Genomic DNA, 25500 nt, shown 5'->3' with positions numbered 1-25500 from the left:
GCTGGACTACAAGCTCGAGCGGCAGTACGTGCTGACCGTCACCGCCTCGGACGGCACGAGGCAGGACTCGGCGCAGGTGGTGGTGAACGTCACCGACGCCAACACCCACCGCCCCGTCTTCCAGAGCTCGCACTACACGGTGAACGTGAACGAGGACCGGCCGGCGGGCACCACCGTCGTGCTCATCAGCGCCACCGACGAGGACACCGGGGAGAACGCCCGCATCACCTACTTCATGGAGGACAGCATCCCCCAGTTCCGCATCGACGCCGACACCGGGGCCGTCACCACCCAGGCGGAGCTGGACTACGAGGACCAGGTGTCCTACACCCTGGCCATCACGGCCCGCGACAACGGCATCCCCCAGAAGTCCGACACCACGTACTTGGAGATTCTGGTGAACGACGTCAACGACAACGCCCCTCAGTTCCTGCGGGATTCCTACCAGGGGAGCATCTACGAAGACGTGCCCCCCTTCACCAGCGTGCTACAGATCTCCGCCACCGACCGGGACTCCGGCCTCAACGGCCGGGTCTTCTATACCTTCCAAGGTGGGGATGACGGGGACGGGGACTTTATCGTCGAGTCTACCTCGGGCATCGTACGAACCCTGCGGAGGCTGGATCGCGAGAACGTGGCCCAGTATGTGTTGCGGGCGTACGCGGTGGACAAGGGGCTGCCCCCGGCCCGCACACCCATGGAGGTGACCGTCACCGTGTTGGACGTGAATGACAATCCTCCCGTCTTTGAGAAGGATGAGTTCGATGTGTTTGTAGAAGAAAATAGCCCCATCGGGCTGGCCGTGGCCCGGGTGACGGCCACCGACCCCGATGAGGGCACCAACGCGCAGATCATGTACCAGATCGTGGAGGGCAACATCCCCGAGGTCTTCCAGTTGGACATCTTCTCCGGGGAGCTCACCGCGCTGGTGGACTTGGACTACGAGGAGCGGCCCGAGTACGTGCTGGTCGTCCAGGCCACGTCAGCGCCCCTGGTCAGCAGGGCCACCGTCCATGTCCGCCTGCTGGACCGCAACGACAACCCGCCGGTGCTGGGCAACTTCGAGATCCTTTTCAACAACTACGTCACCAACCGCTCGAGCAGCTTTCCCGGGGGCGCCATCGGCCGCGTGCCTGCCCACGACCCCGACATCTCGGACAGCCTGACGTACAGCTTTGAGCGGGGCAACGAGCTCAGCCTGGTCCTGCTCAATGCCTCCACCGGAGAGCTGAGGCTGAGCCGGGCACTGGATAACAACCGCCCCCTGGAGGCCATCATGAGTGTGGTGGTGTCGGGTAAGCGGGGGGGGGGGGGGGGGGGGGCCACGAGGCTGGGGTGGGAGTCGTCTCTGGGGAGCCCCTGGAGATGGAAAGCCACCTTTCTGCCAGTGGCTGGCCCAGAGAAGTGCAAGAACCAGCTTGGGCTCCTGGTGCGGCCTCGCCTGCGCCCCAGGCCAGGCTGGCTGCCTTGGTTGGCCTCCCCCTGCCTACCAGCCTGGGACGTGCGGGGGTGTGTGTGTGGGGGGGGGGCTGCCCTGGCAATGGCTGCCAAGAATTGTGAAGAAAAAGAAAAAAAAAAAGGCGCGGGGAACAACCCTGGCGACCCCCTCCCTGCCAGCAGGACAGTCCTGTGATCTCATGCAGCCTCTGGCCGGGCAGAGGGCTGCGGGGGGAGGGGGGGCACGGGGTTCCCCTCAGGGGTCAGGACCCTGCAGTCCTCTTCAGCCCTGTCTGGCTCGGGCTGAGCTGCAGAGTCGCCTGCACGGACTTTATGTAGCACATTCTTGTTCCCTCTGGGCAGAAGGAGCCCGGTCTGGCTTCCCCTTCAGAGCCCTGCAGGAAACAAGGCCTAGCTCATTGTCTCTGTCCACACAGACCCCACTTCAGGAGTTTTGAGTTGGGGGTCTGATTGGGGAAAGGGCACACTGGGGCTCCCCTGCCCCCTGCTTTCTCCGTGGGTCTTCTCTGCCGTTTGTGAGCAGCTCAGGTGTGAGATAGAGCCTAGTTACCAAGATGAGCCAGGAGACAGCCCAGCTCTGGGGGCGCACGCTCCGAGAACCCTGATTGCGAGGGGCATGGGAGCTTGGCCGGGACCCAGGCTGGGCATTCCTGCTGCCCGGCCATGCGCTCAGCCTGCACACTTCCCAGACAGGACTGGGGGCCGAGAGCCAGACGCGGGGATGACTATGTTCTATCTTTTCTATCAGTCTGGGGGGTGGGACGCAAAGAGGGGGCCAGACCCAGGTTATGAGCACCTGCCCTGAGTGTGGGAACACTGGGGTCCTCATGGGGGTACACTGTTAGCTACATCCCCTTCAAATACATCAGGTAAGGGAGGCCTCAGCCCCTCCCCCATGCTTGCTAATAGAGGCTTTGCTGGCCCAAGCCCTGGGGCGCCTTCAAGACCAAGAAGAATGGATCTGGCTGTGGAGCAGGTTCTTAGCCTCCTCTCCTGGAGGAGGAAGTTGGGGGCATTCTCATCTGTGCCTGGCCCTGGAGGCAGAGGTAGGGGTAGAAGGAAAAGGAGCCTCTGTCTCCCGTCCCCCATCCCTAGCCCACTCTGGGTGAACATGTCTGGCTACTGAAGATCCAGGGCACAGAATGGCACCATTCAGTCTCCTGTCTCCTGCCGGGACAGAGTCCTGGCTGCCATCCCCTAGATTAGAGGGGACGCCCAGGGTGGCCCTCAGGGCACCTTCCAGTCCTGGCCTTCCCTCCCCCTCAGCCCTGACCCTTGGAGGCAGTCACCAAGGCAACCTCAAAGTTCAGGGGGTTGGGTGAGGGGAACTGACTCCCACTGCCTCTTTGTTTTCCTTCTCTGGCTCTTTGTCTCTTCCTTCTTTCCCACCCTGCCCATGTGGGGCCCTCCGGCACTGCCTCTCCCTGCTACCTCCTCCCCAGCTCCTGTGAGTCTCTCCTCTCCCACCCTCTCCATCTCTGGCTCTTTCCCTGGACCTTTGTGTTCCTCTGTTCCATCTTGGTGTTTAGGCCTCAGTGACTGTCTTCCCTCTCTGCTTCCTGGGGGCTGCAGTTGCACCAGCCCAGGCTGGAGGGCTCCCCCTGCAGCCCAAGCTCTCCCCGCTGCTTCCTTTCTCCACCAGGATGGACAGCAGAGCTCCCCAGAGCAGCAGAGTCCCTGGGGGCTCCCAGCCTCCACCCACACCCCTGACAGGGAAGCAAGGCCAGGGGTGATTCTTGCACTCTTCTAGATGTCGCTGGCGGAGCCCTGGGCCCAGGCATTATTTTTTCTGTTCAGAATGGCTCAGGCAACAAACCCACCACCCCTGTTCCTACCTTGCCTGTGAATCTGAGGGGTGACTGAGGTCAAGGCAGGGAAGAGGGACAGGAGGAAGGACAGAGCAGCAGGTTGGCAGCTGCAGCCGGGACAATAGCAGAAGGGCCAGGTGGCCCCAGATGGGGGCCAGATGGGAAGCCACAGAGACGAGCTGCCCAAGGGGTGCAGACAGGGCCCCTCCACGGAGGGGAGGCGCGAGGAGGCGTGTCTGTTCCCAGGGCTGAGAGGCAGTGAGGCTTGCCTTGCTTATTGCTCTTGACTGCCCCTTCCCTAAGAAGTGAGAGCACTGTGTGTGGAGTCTTGGGTTACTTCTTGCCTGGAAGGAATATCCTATCTAGAAACCTCTGGGCAGGTGCATCGGGGCCCTGCACCAGCTGTGAAGCGAGTGCGGGGCTCTGAGAGGAGGCGAGGGGGTGATAGAGAGACCAGCTTCCCGGGTCGGTGGGCAAGCCCAGGGCAGGTGAGAAGGCGCAGGGGACTGTGCGCTGGTGTCTGGAGAGAGCAGACAGGAAGGAGCGGCCTAGGCCGGAGCTCGGGATCCATGAGATGATGGGTGTCTGTCTGGCTTCAGCAAGCCGCTCAGGAAGCTTGACTGTCCGCCACCCACCTCCAGCAGGCAGGACACTGCCACCAAATCCATTTCCACTTTCCTCTCTGGTTCCCACCCTGCCCCAGCAACTGGCCCCTGCCCATTCCTGCATGGTGCTGTGTGCTCTACGCAGCCGGGGCCTCGCCCGCCGTGCTTTTAGGACTGCCACACTCTGGAGACTGCAGAGAGTCCCACCAACTTCTTAGTGTGTATTGAACACCCGCGGTGTGTAAGGCATTGTCCTAGATAAATAGGTGATTATCTCCTACCGATCATCTCTTCCCAAGCCGCTTTCCCTTTCCCCATGGCCTCGGCTTTCACTTTTTTTGGGGGTGGGGGCAGTCCTGGGCCTTGAACTCAGGGCCTGAGCACTGTCCCCGGCTTCTCTTTGCTCAAGGCTAGCACTCTGCCACTTGAGCCACAGCACCACCTCTGGCCATTTTCTGTATATGTGGTGCAGGGGAATCAAACCCAGGGCTTCGTGCATGCGAGGCCACATCCCCAGGCCTGGCCTTTTCACTTTAGAGGGGAATCAAGTCCCTCCCCACGCGTGAGCACCTTGAGGGGCGCCCGGGGCGCCTGAGCGTCAGGTGTATGGGTGGCGCGGGGACACGGCGGGTGCGTTAGCGCTCGGCTGCTTGAGTGAGCGTGTCACCCGGGGACACAGTGAGCCTCGGGGATGAGTGGCGGGGAGTGGGGGACGCTGGCCCACTGGGGCCCTGGGGTCCTCAGACTCCCCCACCCCGACCCGGATCTGCCCCCCTCCCCACGCCCCTCCACTGAGGCGTGGAACCAGGAAGGAAGGGGTGCCGCCACCCATGGGGGGGGGGCCCGGCCTGGTTTCCTGGGGGGGACGGGAGGGAGGCTTGGCGTGGGTGTTGCCATGGAGACGGGGTGGGCGGGGCCCCGCGTCCCGGGCCGCGCTCACCGGCGTCCCCCCCCCCCCCCCGCAGACGGCGTGCACAGCGTGGCGGCGCAGTGCGCGCTGCGCGTCACCATCGTCACGGACGAGATGCTGACGCACAGCATCACGCTGCGCCTGGAGGACATGTCGCCCGAGCGCTTCCTGTCGCCGCTGCTGGGGCTGTTCATCCGCGCCGTGGCCGCCACGCTGGCCGCGCCGCCCGAGCGCGTGGTGGTGTTCAACGTGCAGCGCGACGCGGACGCGCCGGGCGGCCGCATCCTCAACGTGAGCCTGTCGGTGGGGCGCGCGGCCGGGGCGCCCGGCGGCCCCGCGGGGCCCCGCTTCGTGCCGCCCGAGGAGCTGCGCGAGCGCCTCTACCTCAACCGCTCGCTGCTGGCCGCGCTGTCGGCGCAGCGCGTGCTGCCCTTCGACGACAACATCTGCCTGCGCGAGCCCTGCGAGAACTACATGCGCTGCGTGTCGGTGCTGCGCTTCGACTCCTCGGCGCCCTTCATCGCCTCCTCCTCCGTGCTCTTCCGCCCCATCCACCCCGTGGGCGGCCTGCGCTGCCGCTGCCCGCGCGGCTTCACCGGCGACTACTGCGAGACCGAGGTGGACCTGTGCTACGCGCGGCCCTGCGGCGCCCACGGCCGCTGCCGCAGCCGCGAGGGCGGCTACGCCTGCCTGTGCCGCGACGGCTACACGGGTGCGTGAGCCCCGGGGGGGGGGGGGGGGCGAGGGCGGCTACGCCTGCCTGTGCCGCGACGGCTACACGGGTGCGTGAGCCCCGGGGGGGGGGGGGGGCGGCTACGCCTGCCTGTGCCGCGACGGCTACACGGGTGCGTGAGCCCCGGGGGGGGGGGAGGGGGGCTACGCCTGCCTGTGCCGCGACGGCTACACGGGTGCGTGAGCCCCGGGGGGCGGGGAGGGGGGCTACGCCTGCCTGTGCCGCGACGGCTACACGGGTGCGTGAGCCCCGGGGGGGGGGGGGGTTCGGCTACGCCTGCCTGTGCCGCGACGGCTACACGGGTGCGTGAGCCCCGGGGGGGGGGGGCGGCTACGCCTGCCTGTGCCGCGACGGCTACACGGGTGCGTGAGCCCCGGGGGGGGGGGGCGGCTACGCCTGCCTGTGCCGCGACGGCTACACGGGTGCGTGAGCCCCGGGGGGAGGGGGGGGGCGGGGGGGGGGGCGGCTACGCCTGCCTGTGCCGCGACGGCTACACGGGTGCGTGAGCCCCGGGGGGGGGGGGGGGCTACGCCTGCCTGTGCCGCGACGGCTACACGGGTGCGTGAGCCCCGGGGGGCGGGGCGCGGGGACGGGGGGGGGGCGGCTACGCCTGCCTGTGCCGCGACGGCTACACGGGTGCGTGAGCCCCGGGGGGCGGGGCGCGGGGACGGGGGGGGGCGGCTACGCCTGCCTGTGCCGCGACGGCTACACGGGTGCGTGAGCCCCGGGGGGGGGGGAGGGGGGCGGGGGCGGCTACGCCTGCCTGTGCCGCGACGGCTACACGGGTGCGTGAGCCCCGGGGGGACGGGGGGGGGGGCGGCTACGCCTGCCTGTGCCGCGACGGCTACACGGGTGGGTGAGCCCCCGGGGGAGTGCGTGGGGGGGCGTCACCCCGGCTCACGCCTCCGCAGAGCAAGGGGGGTGGGTTTGCTCGTCCAACCCCCCCCCCCCCTCCGCGACCCGACCATCGCCTACCCAGGACGGGGTGGGGTCCGGCCTCGGCCTTGCCGGGTGCACGTGCCCCACGCGTGCACACAGGCAGCTCTGCACCTGATCCGAGTTCCAGTCTTGCCCCAGGCCCCTCTCGGGGCCTCCATAACTTGAACGCACAGATAATGAGTTTATTTGGGTTGAGAGTCGGTGGCCGCCAGGCGTCCGTCACCCTGGCCGTTCGGAAGGCCGAGATGGGAGGATCGCAGTTATAAGCCAGCCTGGGCAGGAAAGCCAGTGAGGTTCTGCTCTCCAGTGAATCCCCAGAAAACCGGAGCCGGCATTGCGGCTCAAGTGGCAGAGTGCCAGCCTGTAGCGGAAGAGCCCAGGGACAGCGCCCAGGCCCTGAGTTCAAGCCCCAGGACTGGCAAATAAAAAATAATATATATGCATATATATAAAGCCGGGTCTTGACAAGTACCGGCTTTTACCTGAGGAGGCGCTGAGAGGAGGTGCTAGCTCCGGATGGCTCAAGGCTAAGTCTAGATCTGCTCCCCTCCCCCTGTCCCCCCAGCCTCGCAAGCTGCCTTCCCAGGGCTCTAGCAGCACCTTCCTGCCCAGGCCTGGAGCAGCAGGGGCAGCTTCGGGGTGTGAGTACACTGCACCCTGAGCAGAATGGCCCCATTGCTACCTCCCTCCTCCACGCCCCACCTCTGGCTCCCCCAAGGGGCTTACTGCCCCCACTCTGCTCCCGGCCCTCCCTGCAAGCTCTGGCTGCTCCTTGGGCGGCACCCTGCCCTCCTCCCTCACCAGGCTTCCTCCAGTTCTCAGAGCCGTGCCCACTGGCTCTGCCAGCAACGTGGGCCGCCCCGCCACCATCCTTGCTGCATCTCCCTGCCCAGAACTTGCCAGACTCTTCCCTGCTGCTGCTGCTGCTGCTGGGGGAGGGGGAAGGAGAAAGCTGGGGGGGGGGAAGGGAGTCTTTGTCCAGGAGGATGGGGAGAGAGGGCTTAGAGTAGGCGAACAACAGTTTCCATGGAAACAAGAGCCAGTCACTAGGCACAAGGGCTGAGAACCTATCTCTAGAATCTGGGAGCGAGGAGGGAAAGGGGTGGATTTCCCCATCTGATGCTGTTGGAATTTTTAGCTCCGGTGAATCCTGATCTGGACCAAGGCTCAGATTCTCATTCTCTCAGCATTGCTCAGGGGCACAGGGTTCTTCAATCTGCACCCAAGGGCTCTGGGTGGAAGTTCCTGGTTTTATTATTGGAGAAGTCCTGGCTTTCCTCCCCTCTGACTCCCATCCCCTAACTCAGACAAATCCCCACAGACGTGAGGTGCCATCCCCTGGGAAGGAAAATGACCTTGGTGCCTGACAAAAAGTAGCCAAGTCTGCAGAGAGAGAGAATCGGGGGCTGGCAGAGTTCTCATGCCATTCTTCCCACTTACTTCCAGCATGGTTCAGGGCCTTGGGACCAGCAAGGCCTGTATCCATATGGCCCACCTAGGGCAGGAGAGGAGCCCAGGAGCTTTGAGGAGCTGGCGGGTCAAGGATGGAGGATGTGTGGATCTGCGGAGGGAATGGCCTGGCAGGCCAACCACATACCCGGGGAAGGGCTGTTGTGTTCTAGCTCTTGCCAGGAAGTGGGAATGGGAGTGTGTGTGGGTTCACAGGAGGTCACTGGAGATATTACTGGGGATTCATTGGTCGGGTTTTCATCATGATTTATTTCTAAGAAACGATTTAAACAAGGCATTAAGTTTAGCTCAGCATTTCAGAGGTTTCAGCCCACGGGCAGCCCCGTGGGTGTGGGCCTGCAGTAATAGGAATGGTGGTGGGGCAAAGCTGCTTACTTGATAGTGAGGAAGCAGAGAGATAAGAAGGGAGGGGATGGAAGAAAGCCTTCAAAGCCATACCCCTAGGCTCCTGCTTCCTCCAAATAGACCCTGCCTCCTAAGGTTCCCAGCAGCTCCCAAAATAGCATCGCCTGCTGGGGACCAAGCCTTCAACAGATGGGCCTGTGGGGACCGTTTCCACACTCGAGCCAGCACTGGGGTGGCAATCCCCCCCTGCTGTGGGTGTGGCGCTCACCTGCCTTTCCTCCTCCCCAGGTGAGCACTGTGAGGTGAGTGCCCGCTCAGGCCGTTGCAGCCCTGGTATTTGCAAGAACGGTGGCACCTGTGTCAACCTGCTGGTGGGTGGCTTTAAGTGCGACTGTCCCTCCGGGGACTTCGAGAAGCCCTACTGCCAGGTGACCACGCGCAGCTTCCCGGCCCGCTCCTTCGTCACCTTCCGCGGCCTGCGCCAGCGCTTCCACTTCACGCTGGCCCTCTCGTGAGTGGCGGGGCGCGGGGCTCGTAGAACCCGGGGGGCCTCCTGTTTCAGGCTTAGGTAGCAGCGGTGCTGAGCAGGTTATCGACAGATGTGAGCTTGCCCTTGGAGTTGCCTGTGTACTGCAAGTAGACCACCTCCCCACCCCCCAGGGTCTGCCTCCCACCCCCCCCATACTGCAAGTAGACTGTCCCCCTCCCCAGGATCTGCCTCCCACCCCCCTACCATCCTCGATGGGGAGCCAGGCTGCGAAGGTTCTAGTTTGGCCCCATCGTCCACATTGGAGCCCCATGAACGGAAGTCTTGACAGAGGTGTCTGTCCTCGGGGGCGGGGAGTTCTGCATAGGGCTGTGTGTTGGTTAAGGGGGGGGGGGGGGATCCCTAGCTACTACATTCCCTCCTCCCCTCCTGCTCAGGTTTGCCACCAAGGAGCGCAATGGGCTGCTGCTGTACAACGGGCGCTTCAACGAGAAGCATGACTTTGTGGCCCTCGAGGTGATCCAGGAGCAGGTCCAGCTCACTTTCTCTGCAGGTGACCCCCCCCCGCCCCAGATCCTCGCCCCCCCTCCCCGTTCCCTTGTCTCCAAAACCCTCATCCCAAGCCAGCTACGGGCCCGACTCCAGCTGCAGCCCGGACACTGCCCAGCGCCCTTCCATGTTCCAGCTTGCCCCGCTCTTTCCAGGGGAGTCGACCACCACCGTGTCCCCATTTGTGCCTGGAGGGGTCAGTGACGGCCAGTGGCACACGGTGCAGCTGCGGTACTACAACAAGGTGGGTGCGGGGGGGGGGGGGCTTGGCGCGCAGGCACCCGCCTCTGGGTGCACGGAGCCGCTGGGGGGGGAGGCCCGGAGGGGAAGGCGCCCTTAGCAGGGTGCTCCCGTCCCACCAGGTGGTGCTGGGTGCGGTGGCTTGCTGCGTTTCCACCGGGCGTGGGAGCTCGCAGGCCCCCGCCCACCACTTCCCTCTGCCGCTCTGTTTACAGCCGTTGCTGGGCCACACGGGGCTCCCCCAGGGCCCGTCGGAGCAGAAAGTGGCTGTGGTGACCGTGGACGGCTGCGACACGGGGGTGGCTCTGCGCTTTGGGGCTGCGCTCGGCGGCTACGCCTGTGCCGCCCAGGGCACCCAGGCCGGCAGCAAGAAGTGAGCAGGGGGACCCAGGGGGAGGGCGTGTCAGAGGGGGCAAGGTGAAGAGAGGAGGACATCGGGGGTTCCAAAGTGGAAGCCAAGCTGGACGGGGGCGCTGCTTGCTTCTGCTCCACCTTGGCCACCAGGAGTGAGCGCGAGGCGCGGCGGGCTGTGTGGAGAGCCCCTTCCTTCCCTCCCATCACCACCCCGTGCTGGGCCTTCCCAGGTCTCTGGACCTCACGGGGCCCCTGCTGCTTGGTGGGGTACCCGACCTGCCCGAGAGCTTCCCCGTCCGGATGAGGCACTTCGTGGGCTGCATGAGGAACTTGCAAGTGGACAGCCAGCACGTGGACATGGCCGACTTCATCGCCAACAACGGCACCATTCCTGGTGCGGTGGGGCTGGGGGCCGGGGCGGAGGGGGGAGGGTCTGGTGCGCCTGGAGTGGGGAACCTCGCCCACGCCTCCAGGGCTTTGTCAGGCGTCACCCTAGGTTTTCTCCGTGGAGCCCGAGCCTGGGGCCATCTCCCCTCTCTCCATTTCAGGCTGCCCCACCAAGAAGAACGTGTGTGACAGCAACACGTGCCACAACGGGGGCACCTGCGTGAACCAGTGGGACACATTCAGCTGCGAGTGCCCGCTGGGCTTTGGGGGCCGGAGCTGTGCCCAGGGTAGGAGGGGCGGCCGCGGCCTGGGAACCCGGGCGGGTCTCCTCGCGCGGTGTGGGTGGAGGAGCGAGTTTGGGCAGTGCCTGGGAACCCGGGCAGGAGGGAGACAAAGGGCTCAGTGAGGGGCAGGCCTGGGCAGGGAGTGCTCTGCAGGGCGGGGTGCTGAGGGACCCAGAGGGCCGCGCCCCACCCCGGCACCCCACTGCCCGCCCTCAGGCTGTACCTCCATCTGCCTCCCCAGAAATGGCCGACCCCCAGCGCTTCCTGGGCAGCAGCCTGGTGGCCTGGCATGGCCTCTCGCTGCCCATCTCCCAGCCCTGGCACCTCAGCCTCCTGTTCCGCACTCGCCAGGCGGACGGCGTCCTGCTGCAGGCCGTCACCAGGGGGCGCAGCACCATCACCCTGCAGGTGCGGCCGGGAGGGGCGGGCGGCGACGGCTGGATCGGCCTCGGGTCCATGCCGCCATCTACTGGGCCTGCGAGGAACAGGCCCCCAGTTCCTCCGCCTCCTGGAGAGGCCTGACGGGGCTTGGGGGTTGGGGAAGGGAGCCCAGAGGCAAGTTGCCGGGCGCCCCCCTTACCCAGCTTGCCCGCGTGTTCTCTCCCTGCGCCAGCTCCGGGAGGGCCGCGTGGTGCTAAGCGTGGAGGGCACCGGGCTCCAGGCCTCGTCCCTGCGCCTCGAGTCGGGCCGGGCCAACGACGGTGACTGGCACCACGCGCAGCTGGCGCTGGGGGCCCGGGGGGGCCCCGGCCACGCCATCCTGTCCTTTGACTATGGGCAGCAGCGGGCCGAGGGGAACCTGGGCCCCCGGCTGCACGGGCTGCACCTGAGCAACGTCACGGTGGGGGGCGTGCCGGGCCCAGCCGGCGTGGCCCGCGGCTTCCGGGGCTGTTTGCAGGTGAGCTTCCCCTCCGTGACCCCCCCCCCCCCCCGCCAAGCCCCGCTTCACCGACGGCAACACGGCCCCGTCCCCGCAGGGCGTACGCGTCAGCGAGGCACCCGAGGGCCCCAGCAGCCTGGATTCCAGCCGGGGGGAGAGCATCAACGTGGAGCCGGGGTGCAGCCTGCCAGATCCCTGTGACTCGAACCCGTGTCCCGCCAACAGCTACTGCAGCAACGACTGGGACAGCTATTCCTGCAGCTGTGACCCAGGTATCCCCGGAGACGGGCCGACGACAGGCTCCCGGCAGCTTGTTCTGCCTCTCCACGCCCGGGGTGCCGTCACCTCCAGCTCTGAAAAGCCAGGGCGACCTGGCCTTGCTGAGGGGGCGAGCGTGGCCCAGGGGAGGCGGCTGGAGAAGCGGCTGGTGACTGTCTGTCTCTGGTCCTTCTCTCCCAGGTTACTATGGTGACAACTGCACAGACGTGTGTGACCTGAATCCATGCGAGCACCAGTCCATGTGCATCCGCAAGCCCAGTGCTCCCCACGGTTATGCCTGCGAGTGTCCCCCAAACTACCTTGGACCATACTGCGAGACCAGGTAGGTGAGCAGGGCTCGGGTGCCCTGGGTCAAGGAGCCGGGCTGAGCTGCGGCTGGGCCCCCCCCGCCGTACCCACGAGGGCAGCAGGGGAGCTCACCTCTCCCTGGCCTCTCTGCAGGATCGACCAGCCCTGCCCTCGGGGCTGGTGGGGACACCCCACATGTGGCCCCTGCAACTGTGACGTCAGCAAAGGCTTCGACCCAGACTGCAACAAGACAAGCGGCGAGTGCCACTGCAAGGTGACGGCTCCCCCAGAGCCCCCCAGTGGCCACCGGGGTCTCCTCTAGATGCCCCCTGGGCCCTGGAGGAAGGGCGATGGGGCGGGGATTCCTGCGGAGACCCCGACACCTGTTGCCTTTGTTTCGGTGGGCAGGGAACTTGGCTCTCTGTACTTGTGCTGGGTGCCGTGGAGAGGCCGAACCCCAGCTTACCCCGTGAGCCCTGGGCTGTCTCGGCTTCTCACCGGGGGCTTCCTCTCCAAATCATTACTGGTTGTCAAACCATGTGAGCTTGGGCAGCCCCCCTGCAGACAGCCCGTGGCCCACAGGAGCTGGAGCAGCCCCCCTGTAGACAGCCCGTGGCCCACAGGAGCTGGAGCAGCCCCCCTGCAGACAGCCCGTGGCCCACAGGGTCCAGGCGTGCCCACATTCCCCCCCTCCTCCCTGCTCCCAGGAGAACCACTACCGGCCCCCCGGGAGCCCCACTTGCCTCCTGTGTGACTGCTACCCCACGGGCTCACTGTCCCGCGTCTGCGACCCTGAGGACGGCCGCTGCCCCTGCAAGCCTGGGGTCATCGGGCGTCAGTGTGACCGCTGCGACAACCCTTTCGCTGAGGTGACCACCAACGGCTGCGAAGGTGAGGCTGGGCCGGGCGGAGCGGGCGGAGCGCCAGGGCCCGCCAGGCGGAGCGCTGTTTCCCACTTGCCCTGTGCTCGCTTCTCCCCACAGTGAACTATGACAGCTGCCCCCGGGCCATCGAGGCTGGGATCTGGTGGCCTCGCACGCGCTTTGGGCTTCCGGCTGCTGCCCCCTGTCCCAGAGGCTCTTTTGGTAGGTGTGAGAGCCCGGGTGCGCTGGGGAGAACGTGGCCTCTACCGTCGGTGCAGGGGGGTCAGGAAGCCCCAGCTGCAGATCCCAGGACTCTGTTTGCTACCCCAGGTCCTGGAGATTTTTTCTTATCTCCCAAGATATCCAGAGTACTCACAACTTAAGACTGTGTTTTTAAATTTAACTTAATTTAATTTAATTGTGTGTGTGTGTGTGTGTGCACCTGCCAGTACTGGGGTGTGAACTCAGCCTCACATTCTTGCTTAGCTTTTTTGCTCAAGGCTAGCTAGTGCTCTACCCCTTGAGCCACACCTCCATTTCCAGCGTTTTGCTGGCTAACTAGAGATAAGAGTCTCGCAGGTTTGTCTGTGTAGGCTGGCTTTGAACCTTGATCCTAGATACTCAGGATTACAGGCGCGAGGCACAGTGCCTGCCCCATCCATCCATACTCAGGACAGAAATGTTGAGAAGCCCATGTGGTGCTGGGCACAGGGCTGGGTGCTGGAGACGCACAAGTGAGTCATGCAGGGCTCCCGACACTGGCATTGCGCCCCATGAATGCAGGCAGTCTTGGAGAGCAAAGGGTGGGAACGGGCGCTGGTAGAGAATGGCAGAGAGCACGAGGCGTTTGCCGGGGAGGCGGGGGGGGGGGGGGGGGGGGGCGGGGCACGGTGGGGAGGCGCAGGGCTCGGGAGGCACGGTGGGGGGGGGCACAGTGGGGAGGCGCAGGGCTCGGGAGGCACGGTGGGGGGGGTGCAGGGCTCGGGAGGCACGGTGGGGGGGGTGCGGTGGGGAGGTGGGGGGGGGAGAAGGCGCGAGGCTGGGGAGGAGGCGCGAGCGGGGGGCGCGGAAGGTCTCTGCCCCCCTGCCCCCTCAGCCTCTGCCAGGGCTGATTTGTGGGGAGTTTTGGTTCGAGAGTCATAGGTGACCCTACAGTTCCATATTCTTGGCTCTCGTTTTTCCCTTGGCACTGCATGGAAATTTTCTGTATTTCTGTGTAGAGTTCTGTGTTTTTGGCCTTCGAGTTCTTTACGGCTCTAGAGTTCTGTGTTTTTTTTTTTTTTAAATTTTTTTTTATTATCAATTGAACATAAATTTTTTTTTTTTTACAAGGTGCTGTGCAAAGAGGGTGCAGTTACATAGTAGGGCATTGTGTACATTTCTTGTGATATCTTACAACCTGTTTTCCCATCCCTTGTCTAGGTCAGGTAGACCCATATGCAGTATACAATGTATCAAGCACATATACAGTGTTCACAGACTTGGTCTCTACTGTCTCTCCATCTCCCTTTGTTAACAGTCATATATCAGGGAGATCATGCCCCTTTGTTTTCTGTGTTCTAGGCTTGTCTCACTCAACATTATTTGTTCGAGTTCTGACCATTTCCCTGCAAATAACAATATTTCACCATTCCTAATCGCTATGTAGTATTCCATTGTGTATAAGTACCATATTTTTTGGATCCATTCATCTGTGGAGGGGCATCTGGGTTGTTTCCAAATTTTGGCTATTGTGAATTGTGCTGCGATAAACATGGAAGTACAAATGTCCTTTTGATATCTTGGGTTTTGCTGTTTAGGATAGATGCCTAGGAGTGGTATGGCTGGGTCATAGGGTAGGTCTATATTGAGCTTTTTGAGAAACCTCCATACTGTTCTCCAAAGTGGCTGTACTAATTTGCACTCCCACCAACAATGGAGAAGGGTTCCTCTTTCCCCACAGCCCCTCCAGCATTTGTTGTTTCCTGAGTTCAGAGTATAGGCCATTCTAACTGGGGTGAGGTGGTATCTCAGGGTTGTTTTTATTTGCATTTCCTTTACTAGCAGGGATGTTGAGCATTTCCTCATGTGTTTCTTTGCCATTTTTATATCTTCTCTTGTGAAGTCTCTCTTTAGCTCTTTTGCCCATTTCCTAATAGGTTTATTGGGCTTGGAGGGGCTTAGTTTTTTGAGTTCTCTGTAGATGACAGATATCAGGCCTTTGTCTGTTGCTGTGCTGGTAAATATCCTTTCCCATATCGTTGGCTGTCTTTCTATTTTGGTGGCTATGACCTTAGCTGTGCAGAAACTAGAGTTCTGTGTTTTGATCTAGAGGCCTCAACACCCCGCAGAAGCTGGCAGCTAGGTCTCGTGGGCTCCTGTGGGTCTCAGGCCTGCCCTCGTGGCTTCTTTCCCTCAGGGACTGCGGTGCGTCACTGTGATGAGCACCGGGGCTGGCTCCCCCCAAACCTCTTCAACTGCACATCAGTCACCTTCTCAGAGCTGAAGGGCTTTGTAAGTCGACTTACTTCCTTATCTCTGTCTGCTCCCATCTTTATTCCCCCCACCAGGGGCGGGCGTGGGGGAGGGGGAGGGTGTAGTACTGGGGCTTGAACTTAGGGCCTAGGCTCTGTCTCTCGGGTTTTTTGCTCCAGGCTGATGCTCTACCTCTAGAACCACCGTTCCACTTTTTGCTTTTTGGTGGTTACATGGAGATAAGAGTCTCATAGAAGGTCTGGGAATATGGCCTAGTGGCAAGAGCGCTTGCCTCCTACACATGAAGCTCTCTGTTCGATTCCCCAGCACCACATATATGGAAAACGGCCAGAAGGGGCGCTGTGGCTCAGGTGGCAGAGTGCTAGCCTTGAGCAGGAAGAAGCCAGGGACAGTGCTCAGGCCCTGAGTCCAAGGCCCAGGACTGGCCAAAAAAAAAAAAAGAGTCTCATAGAAGCCAGGCATCAGAGGATCACACCCATAATCCTAGCTACTGGAGGCTGAGATCTGAGGATAGTAGTTCAAAGCCAGCCCTGGCGGGAAAGTTCACAAGACTTATCTCCAATTAACTACTCAGAAGAAGCTGGAAGTGGTGCGGTGGCCCCAGTGGTAAAGCCATAGCCTTGAGCACAAAGAGGCTCAGGGACAGCACCCAGGTTGGAGGTCAAGCCCCAGGATTAATAGTAATCATGTAGACTTTCCTGCCCAGGTGGGCTTTGAACCGTGATCTTCAGATCTCAGGCTCCAAGTAGCTAGGATGACAGGGGGGAGCCACCAGTGCCCAGCTTCAAGAAAGGGGATTTGGGAATCCTCGTCCCGCCCACCCTTTCCCGTTCCCCTCCTGAGGCATTCCAGAGCTCCAGCTCTCTCCCTCCTTCACTGAGCCCTGGCCTTTCCGTCCCCCTCCCCTCCTCAGGCTGAGCGGCTGCAGCGGAATGAGTCAGGCCTGGATTCAGGACGCTCGCAGAGGCTGGCCCTGCTCCTGCGCAACGCCACCCAGCACACGGCTGGCTACTTCGGCAGCGACGTGAAGGTGGCCTACCAGCTGGCTACGCGGCTGCTGGCTCACGAGAGTGCCCAGCGCGGCTTCGGGCTGTCTGCCACACAGGACGTCCACTTCACCGAGGTGGGGCTTCTGGTGGGCCAGGCTGGCTGGTTGGGTGGGGTTCCGGGGAGCGTGACTGCTCTGGGCAGCCTTTGGGGAAGAGGCAGGACACTCCCCCCCCCCCCCCCCCGCGCAAGGCTCCATGAGAACCTGTGAGTGGAGACTGAGCTTGTGGGGGGGGGCAGCACCTCTTTATCTAAGTGCTATGGAAAGGACTGTATTGAGGTTCAGGCTGACCCAGAGACCCGGCCTCTGTATCAGGGCTGATTCCTGGGGATCAACAGCGCCCCCAGAGGATGCGACATGGGAAACATAGCTCGGGACTCTTCTGTAGGCAAGGGGAGGGAGGGTTGGGAGGGGAGCATCCTTGATGGGTGGGCAGGGGGACCAGGAGGTTTCCTAGGGGAGGGATTGGGAGTTGAGGCAGGTGGGGCGCAGGGTGGGGCCTTGGTGTGGGCTGCGAGCACACGCCCTTGGGGCCATGCCCTCCCCAGAATCTGCTGCGGGTGGGCAGCGCCCTCCTGGATGGAGCCAACAAGCGGCACTGGGAGCTGATCCAGCAGACGGAGGGAGGCACGGCCTGGCTGCTCCGCCACTACGAGGCCTACGCCAGCGCCCTGGCCCGGAACATGCGGCACACCTACCTCAGCCCCTTCACCATCGTCACCCCCAATATCGGTGAGGCTGCTTCCAGCAGGATCGGCCCGGGGCTGGACGGGTCGGGACGGGAGGGTGCTGGGCTGGGGCTGACCTAGAGGGCCCCTCGGGTCCAGTCATCTCCGTAGTGCGTCTGGACAAGGGCAACTTCGCGGGGGCCAAGCTGCCGCGCTACGAGGCGCTGCGCGGGGAGCGGCCCCCCGACCTGGAGACGACGGTCATCCTGCCCGAGTCAGTCTTCCGAGGTCAGCGGGGGCCGGGCGGCCAGGGGCGGGGGGCCGGGGGCGGGGGCCCCGGCTGAGCGCGGCGTGTCCCCCTCCAGAGCCGCCCTCGGTGCCCAGGCCCGCGGCCCCCGGCGAGGCCCCGGAGCCCGAGGAGCTGGCGCGGCGGCAGCGCAGGCACCCGGAGCTGAGCCCCGGGGAGGCGGTGGCCAGCGTCATCATCTACCGCACGCTGGCCGGGCTGCTGCCCCACAACTACGACCCGGACAAGCGCAGCCTCCGGTGAGCGCCGCGGGGCCGGGGGGGGGGGGGGCGGGGCAGCGCGGGGGGCCGCCCACCGACCGTGCCCCCGGACCCGCCCTCTGACCACGCCCCGCCCACTGACCGCGTCCCCGCCCCTCCCGCTGACCATGCCCCACCCCACGCCTGCCGACCACTGGCCCCGCCCCGCCTGCCGACCACTCCCCTGCCTGCTGACCACGCCCCCGCCTGCTGAACCTTCCCCTCCTGCTGACCACGCCCCTGTCCCGCTGACCACGCCCCCGCCCACTGACCGCGTCCCCGCCCCGCCCGCTGACCACTGGCCCCGCCCCGCCTGCCGACCACTCCCCCGCCTGCGGAACCTTCCCCTCCTGCTGACCACGCCCCAGCCCCGCCCACTGACCACGCCCCACCCCGCCTGCCGACCACTGGCTCCGCCCCGCCTGCCGACCACTCCCCCGCCTGCAGAACCTTCCCCTCCTGCTGACCACGCCCCAGCCCCGCCCGCTGACCCTGCCCCGCCCTCTGACCACGCCCCACCCACCCCCGCTGTCCACTGGCCCCGCCCCGCCTGCCGACCACTCCCCCGCCTGCGGAACCTTCCCCTGCTGACCACGCCCCCGTCCCTCCCGCTGACCACGCCCCCGACCCGCCCACTGACCCTGCCCCGCCCGCTGACCACGCCCCAGCCCCGCCCGCTGACCACGCCCCACCCACCCCCGCTGTCCACTGGCCCCGCCCCGCCTGCCGACCCGTCCCCCGCCTGCGGAACCTTCCCCTCCTGCTGACCACGCCCCCGTCCCTCCCGCTGACCACGCCCCCGCCCCGCCCGCTGACCACGCCCACGGCCACGCCCCACCCCGCGCAGAGTGCCCAAGCGCCCCGTCATCAACACGCCGGTGGTGAGCATCAGCGTGCACGATGACGACGAGCGGCCGCCGCGCGCCCCGGATCGCCCGGTCACTGTGCACTTCCGCCTGCTCGAGACCGAGGAGCGCACCAAGCCCATCTGCGTGTTCTGGAACCACTCGATCCTGTGAGCGCCCGCGCCCCCCCCCTCCCGGCTGCCCCCCCTCCCGGCTGCCCCCCGCCCGCCCGCACCCAGGCCGCCCCTCACCCTCCGTCCTCACGCAGGGTCAGCGGCACCGGCGGATGGTCAGCCCGAGGCTGCCAAGTCGTCTTTCGGAACGAGAGCCACGTCGGCTGCCAGTGCAACCACATGACGAGCTTTGCCGTGCTCATGGACGTGTCCCGTCGGGAGGTGTGGCCTGGGCGGGGGGGAAGGGGGGAAGGGGGAGGGGGGTGGCCGGACCTGGGGCCCGGGCCCCGTGATCAAGCACAGCCCTCCCTCACTCCCCGTCTTCCCTCCCGCCCTGCAGAATGGGGAGATCTTGCCACTGAAGACACTGACGTACGTGGCCCTCGGGGTCACCCTGGCCGCCCTGCTGCTCACCTTCCTCCTCCTCACGCTCCTTCGCGCCCTGCGCTCCAACCAACATGGCATTCGCCGCAACCTCGCAGCCGCCCTGGGTCTGGCCCAGCTGGTCTTCCTCCTGGGGATCAATCAGGCCGACCTCCCTGTAAGATGCCCTCCTCTCCCAGAGATCGCCCCAACTTCCTGCCCCCTCCTCCTCCTCGATGGCCCCTCCCTCCCTGCTCTGGCCCAGGACGCCCTCCCCCTCCCCTGACCTCTTCTCCAGCACCCCACTGGCTACCCCCGGCTTCCCCTGAACCCTGCCCCTGACTGACTGGGACGTAGCCCCCCCCCGGCTGGGTCCCGGTAGCTGACCAGTGGCCTGGCCCTCAGTTTGCCTGCACAGTCATTGCTATCCTGCTGCACTTCCTGTATCTCTGCACCTTCTCCTGGGCTCTTCTGGAAGCCTTGCACCTGTACCGGGCACTCACGGAGGTGCGAGACGTCAACGCCGGCCCCATGCGCTTCTACTACATGCTGGGCTGGGGTGTGCCTGCCTTCATCACAGGTACTTCACCCCCTTCTGGGCCTGGAGGTCCCACAGACTGAGACCGACATCCCTCTGCCCCAGGACGATGCTCTCACAGGTGGCCTGATTTAGCCCAGGCCCCGATGCCCCTTGTGGGAGCTGGCTCCTCTGCCAGGATGGAGGCCGAAACCCTCTGCGTGCTGCAGGCATGTCCTGGGAGCCAGAGTTCCGCCTCCTGTGCTCTGAGCACCCTCTGCTGCTGCTGTCTCCACACTCCAGGTCTGGCTGTGGGCTTAGACCCTGAGGGCTACGGGAACCCTGACTTCTGCTGGCTTTCAATCTACGATACACTCATTTGGAGTTTTGCTGGCCCAGTGGCCTTTGCTGTTTCGGTAAGTCCTGAAAGTGAGCTAAGGTGAGTAGGTTGTCTGTTCTCTGGAATCCCTTTAGATTGGGGGGAGGGGGGGTTGAACTTAGGGCCTAGACCCTGTCCCTGAGCTTTGTTGCTCAAGGCTGGCGCTCCACCACTTGAGCCACAGCACTACTTCTGGCTTTCTGGTGCTTAATTGGAGATGAGTCTCACGGGCTTTCCTGCCCAGGCTGGCCTCAAATTATGATCCTCAGCCCTCAGCCTGCTGAGTAGCTCAGATGATAGGTACGTGCCCCCGGCAAGCTGCCGGGCCCCCTTCAGGGAGAACGGGGGCTGTGGGGCCCCGTGGGGAAGGACTGGAGCAGCCTGGCCCTCCGCTCCCCTCATGCTCCTCTCCACCGCCCGTCCAGATGAGTGTCTTCCTGTACATCCTGGCGGCCCGGGCCTCCTGCGCTGCTCGGCGGCAGGGCTTCGAGAAGAAAGGCCCTGTGTGAGTATGGAGGTGCCTGGGGGGGGGCCCGGCTGGGGGGGGCTGGCAGCCTCACGCGCTGCCCTGCCTACCCCCAGCTCCGGCCTGCGCCCCTCCTTTGCTGTCCTTCTGCTGCTGAGTGCCGCATGGCTGCTGGCGCTGCTCTCGGTCAACAGTGACGCCCTCCTCTTCCACTACCTCTCTGCTGCCTGCACGTGCGTCCAGGTACCCGGCCCGCCCTGGCGGAGGGGAGGGAGCGGCTGCCCGTGCGCCTGAACGTGCCCAGACTCTGGCTGCCTCTCCTGCCAGGGCCCCTTCATCCTCCTCTCCTACGTGGTGCTTAGCAAGGAGGTCCGGAAAGCACTCAAGTTTGCCTGTAGCCGCAAGCCCAGCCCCGACCCTGCTCTGACCACCAAGTCCACCCTGACCTCGGTGAGGGCACCCGGCTGAGCCGCCGCCTCCTCTGCCATCTCGTGGCCTCCTCTTTCCCTGTCTCTCGCGGGAAGGAGGAGGAGGTGGTGGGATGTTAGGTGTGGTCTTGGGAGGAGACAATGTTATAGCATGGCAGTATTCCGGTTGGGGAAAATGGGGTTCATGGGCAGAGTCAAGTAACCAGTGTCTTGTGCCTGAGAATCACTCATGAGAACTGCAAATTTCCTGTCTCCCAAAATATTTTCGAGAGACAATTCCTGGTGCCACCATTAAACCAACTTGGGGCTGGGAATGTGGTTTAGCAGTAGAGTGCTCGCCTAGCATGCATGAAGCCCTGGGTTCGATTCCCCAGCACCACATATACAGAAAACGACCAGAAGTGGCGCTGTGGCTCAGGTGGCAGAGTGCTAGCCTTGAGCGGGAAGAAGCCAGGGACAGTGCTCAGGCCCTGAGTTCAAGGCCCAGGACTGGAAAGACACCCCCTTACTGAGCCAATCCAGGGTACGCGCGGTATGCAGGGGTGAACAGCCGCTGCGGAGCTCAGTGGCAGCCCCGAGGGGCGGGGCTTCTTGCTTGAAGCCCTAGGCACTGAGGAGGTAGGGTGGGGCAAGCTCCTCGCACCCCTGCACTGCCCGGCCTGGCCCGCCGTGCCCGTCCTCACTCGCCGCCCTGTCTGTCCCCTGCCCAGTCCTATAACTGCCCCAGCCCTTACGCAGACGGGCGGCTGTACCAGCCCTATGGAGACTCGGCCGGCTCGCTGCACAGTGCCAGCCGCTCGTGCAAGAGCCAGCCCAGCTACATCCCCTTCCTGCTGAGGTAAGCTCCGGAAGGGAGGGCTCGGGAGGGAGGGGGGCCAGGGGACCAGGCATGCGGCCCGGTGCAGCCCGCTGCTAGGCTACGATGTGGCCAGTGCAGACAGCTGCTCAGGCTAGAAGCTATCCAAGACCCAGAGCAGCCAAGCACTGGGCCCACCCCTGTCAACCTAGCTGCTGAAGAGGACCGTGGTTCAAAGCCAGCCTGGGCAGGAAAGTTCATGAGACTCTTATCTCCAATGAACCACCACAAAGCCAGAAGTGGAACCCGTAGAGTGCTAGCTCTGAGCACAGAAGTTCAGGGGTAATGCCCAGGCCCTGAGTTCAAGTCCTTGCATTGGCGCACACACATACCAAAAAAAAAAAAAAAGACACAAAGCAGGAACTAGAATCCTGGGGAAGAGAAAAATAAGGGGATGCGGGGTGAGAGGCCACAGCGACCCTTGTAGCCCAGTCTTGTCTCCTTAGGGAGGAGTCCGCCCTGAACCCTGGCCCGGGGCCCCCTGGCCTGGGCGACCCCAGCGGCCTGTTCCTGGAAGGTCAGGACCAGCAGCACGGTGAGGATGGGGGCGGGGGGGGGGGCCGGGGCCTGGCTGGGCAGGGGCCTGGCTTTTGCGTTCGGTGTGCAAGGCAGGTGTGTCAGCTGCGACCCCTTCACCTCCCAGATCCCGACACGGACTCTGACAGCGACCTGTCCCTGGAAGATGAGCACAGCGGCTCCTACGCATCCACCCACTCGTCAGACAGCGAGGAGGAGGAGGAGGAGGAGGAGGCTGCCTTCCCTGGAGAGCAGGGCTGGGACAGCCTCATTGGTCCCGGAGCCGAGAGGCTGGCCCTGCACAGTACCCCCAAGGGTAGGCTGGCACTGGGGGGCTGGCCTCTGGGGGGGGCAGTGGGAGCCCAGGAGCCTCGAGCTGCTTAGGGTCGTCTCAGCCACTTCCCCTCCCGGGCTCATCTCCTTCCTCTGCCCCCCAGATGGAGGCCCCGGACCCGGGAAGGCCCCTTGGCCAGGAGACTTCGGACCCGCGGCGAAGGAGGGCCCTGGCGGGGGGCCCCTCGAGGGCTGGCCGCGGGAGAATGGAGAGGCCCTGCCGCGGGAAGGGTGCCCGGGCGCCCTGCCCGGCCCCTCGGCCCAGCCACACAAGGGTGAGTGCATGGGGCTCCCCCGGCCACGGGGGCCGCTCCCCACGCCAGGGCTCACGCGTGCACCCGCCCCCAGGAATCCTCAAGAAGAAGTGTCTGCCCACCATCAGCGAGAAGAGCAGCCTCCTGCGGCTGCCGCCCGAGCCGGGCACCGCGTCCTCCCGGGCCTCGACGGCCAGCGAGGGCAGCCGCGGGGGGCCCCCGCCCCGGCCGCCGCCCCGCCAGAGCCTCCAGGAGCAGCTCAGCGGCGTCATGCCCATCGCCATGAGCGTCAAGGCCGGCACCGTGGACGAGGACTCGTCGGGCTCCGAGTGAGTGCGGCTGGGTGGGGGTGGGGTGGGGGCCGCTGGAGGCCGGCCGGGCTGATGTGGCCATGTCCACCGGGCGCCCGGGGTGGGGGGAGGAGGGGGGGAGCCGCGGCCGCTTTCCTGTCCCTCCTCTGTGGAAGCTGCTCCGCCTGCCTCTGCTCCGCTAACCTTCCGGCGCCTTCTCTGCACTCCTCTCCTGCCTCTCCAGATTTCTCTTCTTTAACTTCCTGCATTAACCGGGGCGGCGGGTTCCCTCGCCCGAGCCCCCCCCCCCCGCGGCGCTCACGCCCCTCCTGTCTTGTGCTTTATCCTGCCCGCCCGCCCGCCCGCCCGCAGCAGCGACCCCGCGGCCACCTGAGGAGCCCGGGCCGGCTAGTGCCACCCCCACCCCCACCGCACTTTGGACCCCTGGGGCCAACGTCTCCAAGACAGAGTTTTTCAGAAAAGAGGGGGAAAAAGAATTTAAAAAATCGCCACTCCTCATGACTTCAGGGATTCATTTTTGTACACGCTGGAACCGACTCCCCTCCCCCTCCCCTCCCCAGGACAGCCCCCACCCCCGGCTCCCCCCTTCCTCACCCTCCCATCCGCCGTGCCTCTGGGACGAGAGGGACTCGTGGGGGGCTGCCCCCCCCCGTGCCTCTGGGACGAGAGGGACTCGTGGGGGGCTGCCCCCCCCCGTGCCTCTGGGACGAGAGGGACTCGTGGGGGGCTGCCCCCCCGTGCCTCTGGGACGAGAGGGACTCGTGGGGGGCTGCCCCCCCCGTGCCTCTGGGACGAGAGGGACTCGTGGGGGGCTGCCCCTCGATGCCATCACCAAAAGGAAAGGACAAAGCCACACGCACCCAGGCCGGCCGGCGGGCCTCGGCGGGGGGCTCAGGCCACTGCACCCCTCTCCCAGGAACCCCAAAGCCCTGTCTGGCCAGGAGGCAGAAGGACGCAGTGCCCCTGGACCCCCAAATGCTGCATGAACCATTCCAAGGGGAACCTGCGCCCCTAGGCAGGGCCGGCTGCCCTGCCCCCCCTTCCTGGGACTTGGCCTGTGCCGCAGCCCAGGTGTTTGCTCAGTTTGCTGACCCCAAAGTGCTTCATTTCCCCGCTGCCCCCTCGGCGGCAGTCACGTGTTGAGTTGCGCTTCTTTGCTGTGCGGGGGGGAGGGGGCGCAGAGCTGGATTGTTGCCCCGAGGGCCTCAAGCACACGTTCCAAGTCTGGGTCTGGTGTCCACCCCCCCCCCCCCCACGCCAGACGCACCCATGTTGTGTGACCTGCTGTGGCCTCTGAGACACGTTCTATTTTTAACCCCTTCCTGGAATTGGCTCTCTTCTTCACAGGACCAGGTCCTGCCCCTCCCCCCCCTCCCCCACGCCACCCGAGGCCCCTGAAGAGAGAGTTAATATATATTTTTATTTATTTGCTGTATGTGTCGGGATGGGTCTGTGCCGGGCCCAGGGGCTCTGGAGTGGCCGCGGCAGGTCGGGTGTGGATGCAGCAGCCCTTCCCTTCCCCCGTGTCACCGTCCACACATCCTTCACTCGCCCGCCGTCCACGCATGCATCCCAGACCTGCAGGCTTCTCTCCGGAGCCTGCGGTGGAGGCTGGCAGGGGAGGGCAGGCCTCCGCCACTTCTGCCACCGAGCCTGCCCCGCCCCGTCCCTCAGCAATTCCTTCAAAGGGTTAAAAATTTAACTGGTTTTTACTACTGATGACTTGACTTAAAAAAACACAAAGATGCTGGATGCTAACTTGATACTAACCATCAGATTGTACAGTTTGATTGTACCTGTAAATACGGTAGACTTTCGTTGTTTTTCCATCCACATACTACTGAATAAACTAGTTCTGTGCCGGTGGCGTGTGTTTGCATGGCGCCCTGTCCTGGGAGAAGCCTGGACTGTGGAAAACGGCACACAGGTGGGGCCTGGATGACCCCAGCAGAGACCTTAGGAACTCGGGGCGCAGCTGACCCAGAAGCCGCTCCCCCTGCGCAGCTCCCTCTCCTGGCGTTTCCAAGGAAGATGAGTTGAGGGGGGGTCAGCATGTCTTTTCACCAGAACAGGGGGCGGGGGGCTAGTTGGAGGGGCTGCACAGACCAGGCGGAGTTCCTGCTATCTGGGGCAGATGAGGAGGTTGAAGGAGCTGAGTGGCCAGTGGGAATTTTAGGGAGTCTTTTTTTTTTTTTTTTTGAGCCAGTCCTGGGCCTTGGACGCAGGGCCTGAGCACTGTCCCTGGCTTCTTTTTGCTCAAGGCTAGCACTCTGCCACCTGAGCCACAGCGCCCCTTCTGGCCGTTTTCCATATATGTGGTGCTGGGGAATCAAACAAAGAGCTTCATGTGTAGGAGGCAAGCACTCTTGCCACTAGGCCATATTCCCAGCCCTAGTGGGAATTTTAGGGTGCCAGTACCTAGGCGCTTCCTAACGCCCATCAC

At 64.3% G+C, this 25500-nt stretch overlaps 1 protein-coding gene across 2 annotated transcripts in view; it reads left to right on the top strand.

Annotated features, from left to right (window-relative positions):
- Celsr2 (cadherin EGF LAG seven-pass G-type receptor 2) overlaps positions 1-24919 on the top strand; it is a 26920-nt gene extending 2001 nt beyond the window's left edge. Inside the window, exons 1-34 of one of the 2 annotated variants that reach the window (XM_048363045.1) lie at positions 1-1295; positions 4837-5493; positions 8557-8779; positions 9193-9308; positions 9460-9548; positions 9760-9917; positions 10129-10292; positions 10447-10572; positions 10811-10977; positions 11183-11467; positions 11547-11721; positions 11909-12050; positions 12170-12290; positions 12724-12907; positions 13000-13101; positions 15278-15372; positions 16268-16477; positions 16951-17134; positions 17230-17358; positions 17436-17616; positions 18464-18631; positions 18730-18856; positions 18975-19175; positions 19403-19577; positions 19818-19930; positions 20319-20398; positions 20476-20602; positions 20687-20809; positions 21498-21625; positions 22090-22178; positions 22287-22475; positions 22597-22767; positions 22841-23075; positions 23409-24919. The exon at positions 1-1295 is cut by the window's left edge and continues 2001 nt beyond it. In XM_048363045.1, coding sequence (XP_048219002.1) covers positions 1-1295; positions 4837-5493; positions 8557-8779; positions 9193-9308; positions 9460-9548; positions 9760-9917; positions 10129-10292; positions 10447-10572; positions 10811-10977; positions 11183-11467; positions 11547-11721; positions 11909-12050; positions 12170-12290; positions 12724-12907; positions 13000-13101; positions 15278-15372; positions 16268-16477; positions 16951-17134; positions 17230-17358; positions 17436-17616; positions 18464-18631; positions 18730-18856; positions 18975-19175; positions 19403-19577; positions 19818-19930; positions 20319-20398; positions 20476-20602; positions 20687-20809; positions 21498-21625; positions 22090-22178; positions 22287-22475; positions 22597-22767; positions 22841-23075; positions 23409-23430 — 6751 coding nt within the window. In that variant the 3' untranslated portion in view covers positions 23431-24919. Of the gene's footprint in view, positions 1296-4836; positions 5494-8556; positions 8780-9192; positions 9309-9459; positions 9549-9759; positions 9918-10128; positions 10293-10446; positions 10573-10810; positions 10978-11182; positions 11468-11546; positions 11722-11908; positions 12051-12169; positions 12291-12723; positions 12908-12999; positions 13102-15277; positions 15373-16267; positions 16478-16950; positions 17135-17229; positions 17359-17435; positions 17617-18463; positions 18632-18729; positions 18857-18974; positions 19176-19402; positions 19578-19817; positions 19931-20318; positions 20399-20475; positions 20603-20686; positions 20810-21497; positions 21626-22089; positions 22179-22286; positions 22476-22596; positions 22768-22840; positions 23076-23280; positions 23325-23408 lie in introns of those variants that run through there. The other variant, XM_048363044.1, reaches the window with a different exon arrangement.
- The last annotated feature ends 581 nt before the right edge of the window (positions 24920-25500 follow it).

The sequence above is a fragment of the Perognathus longimembris genome, chromosome 15, assembly GCF_023159225.1.
Source record: "Perognathus longimembris pacificus isolate PPM17 chromosome 15, ASM2315922v1, whole genome shotgun sequence".
Lineage (NCBI taxonomy): Eukaryota > Metazoa > Chordata > Mammalia > Rodentia > Heteromyidae > Perognathus > Perognathus longimembris.
This window is presented reverse-complemented; position numbering and strand designations above follow the sequence as displayed.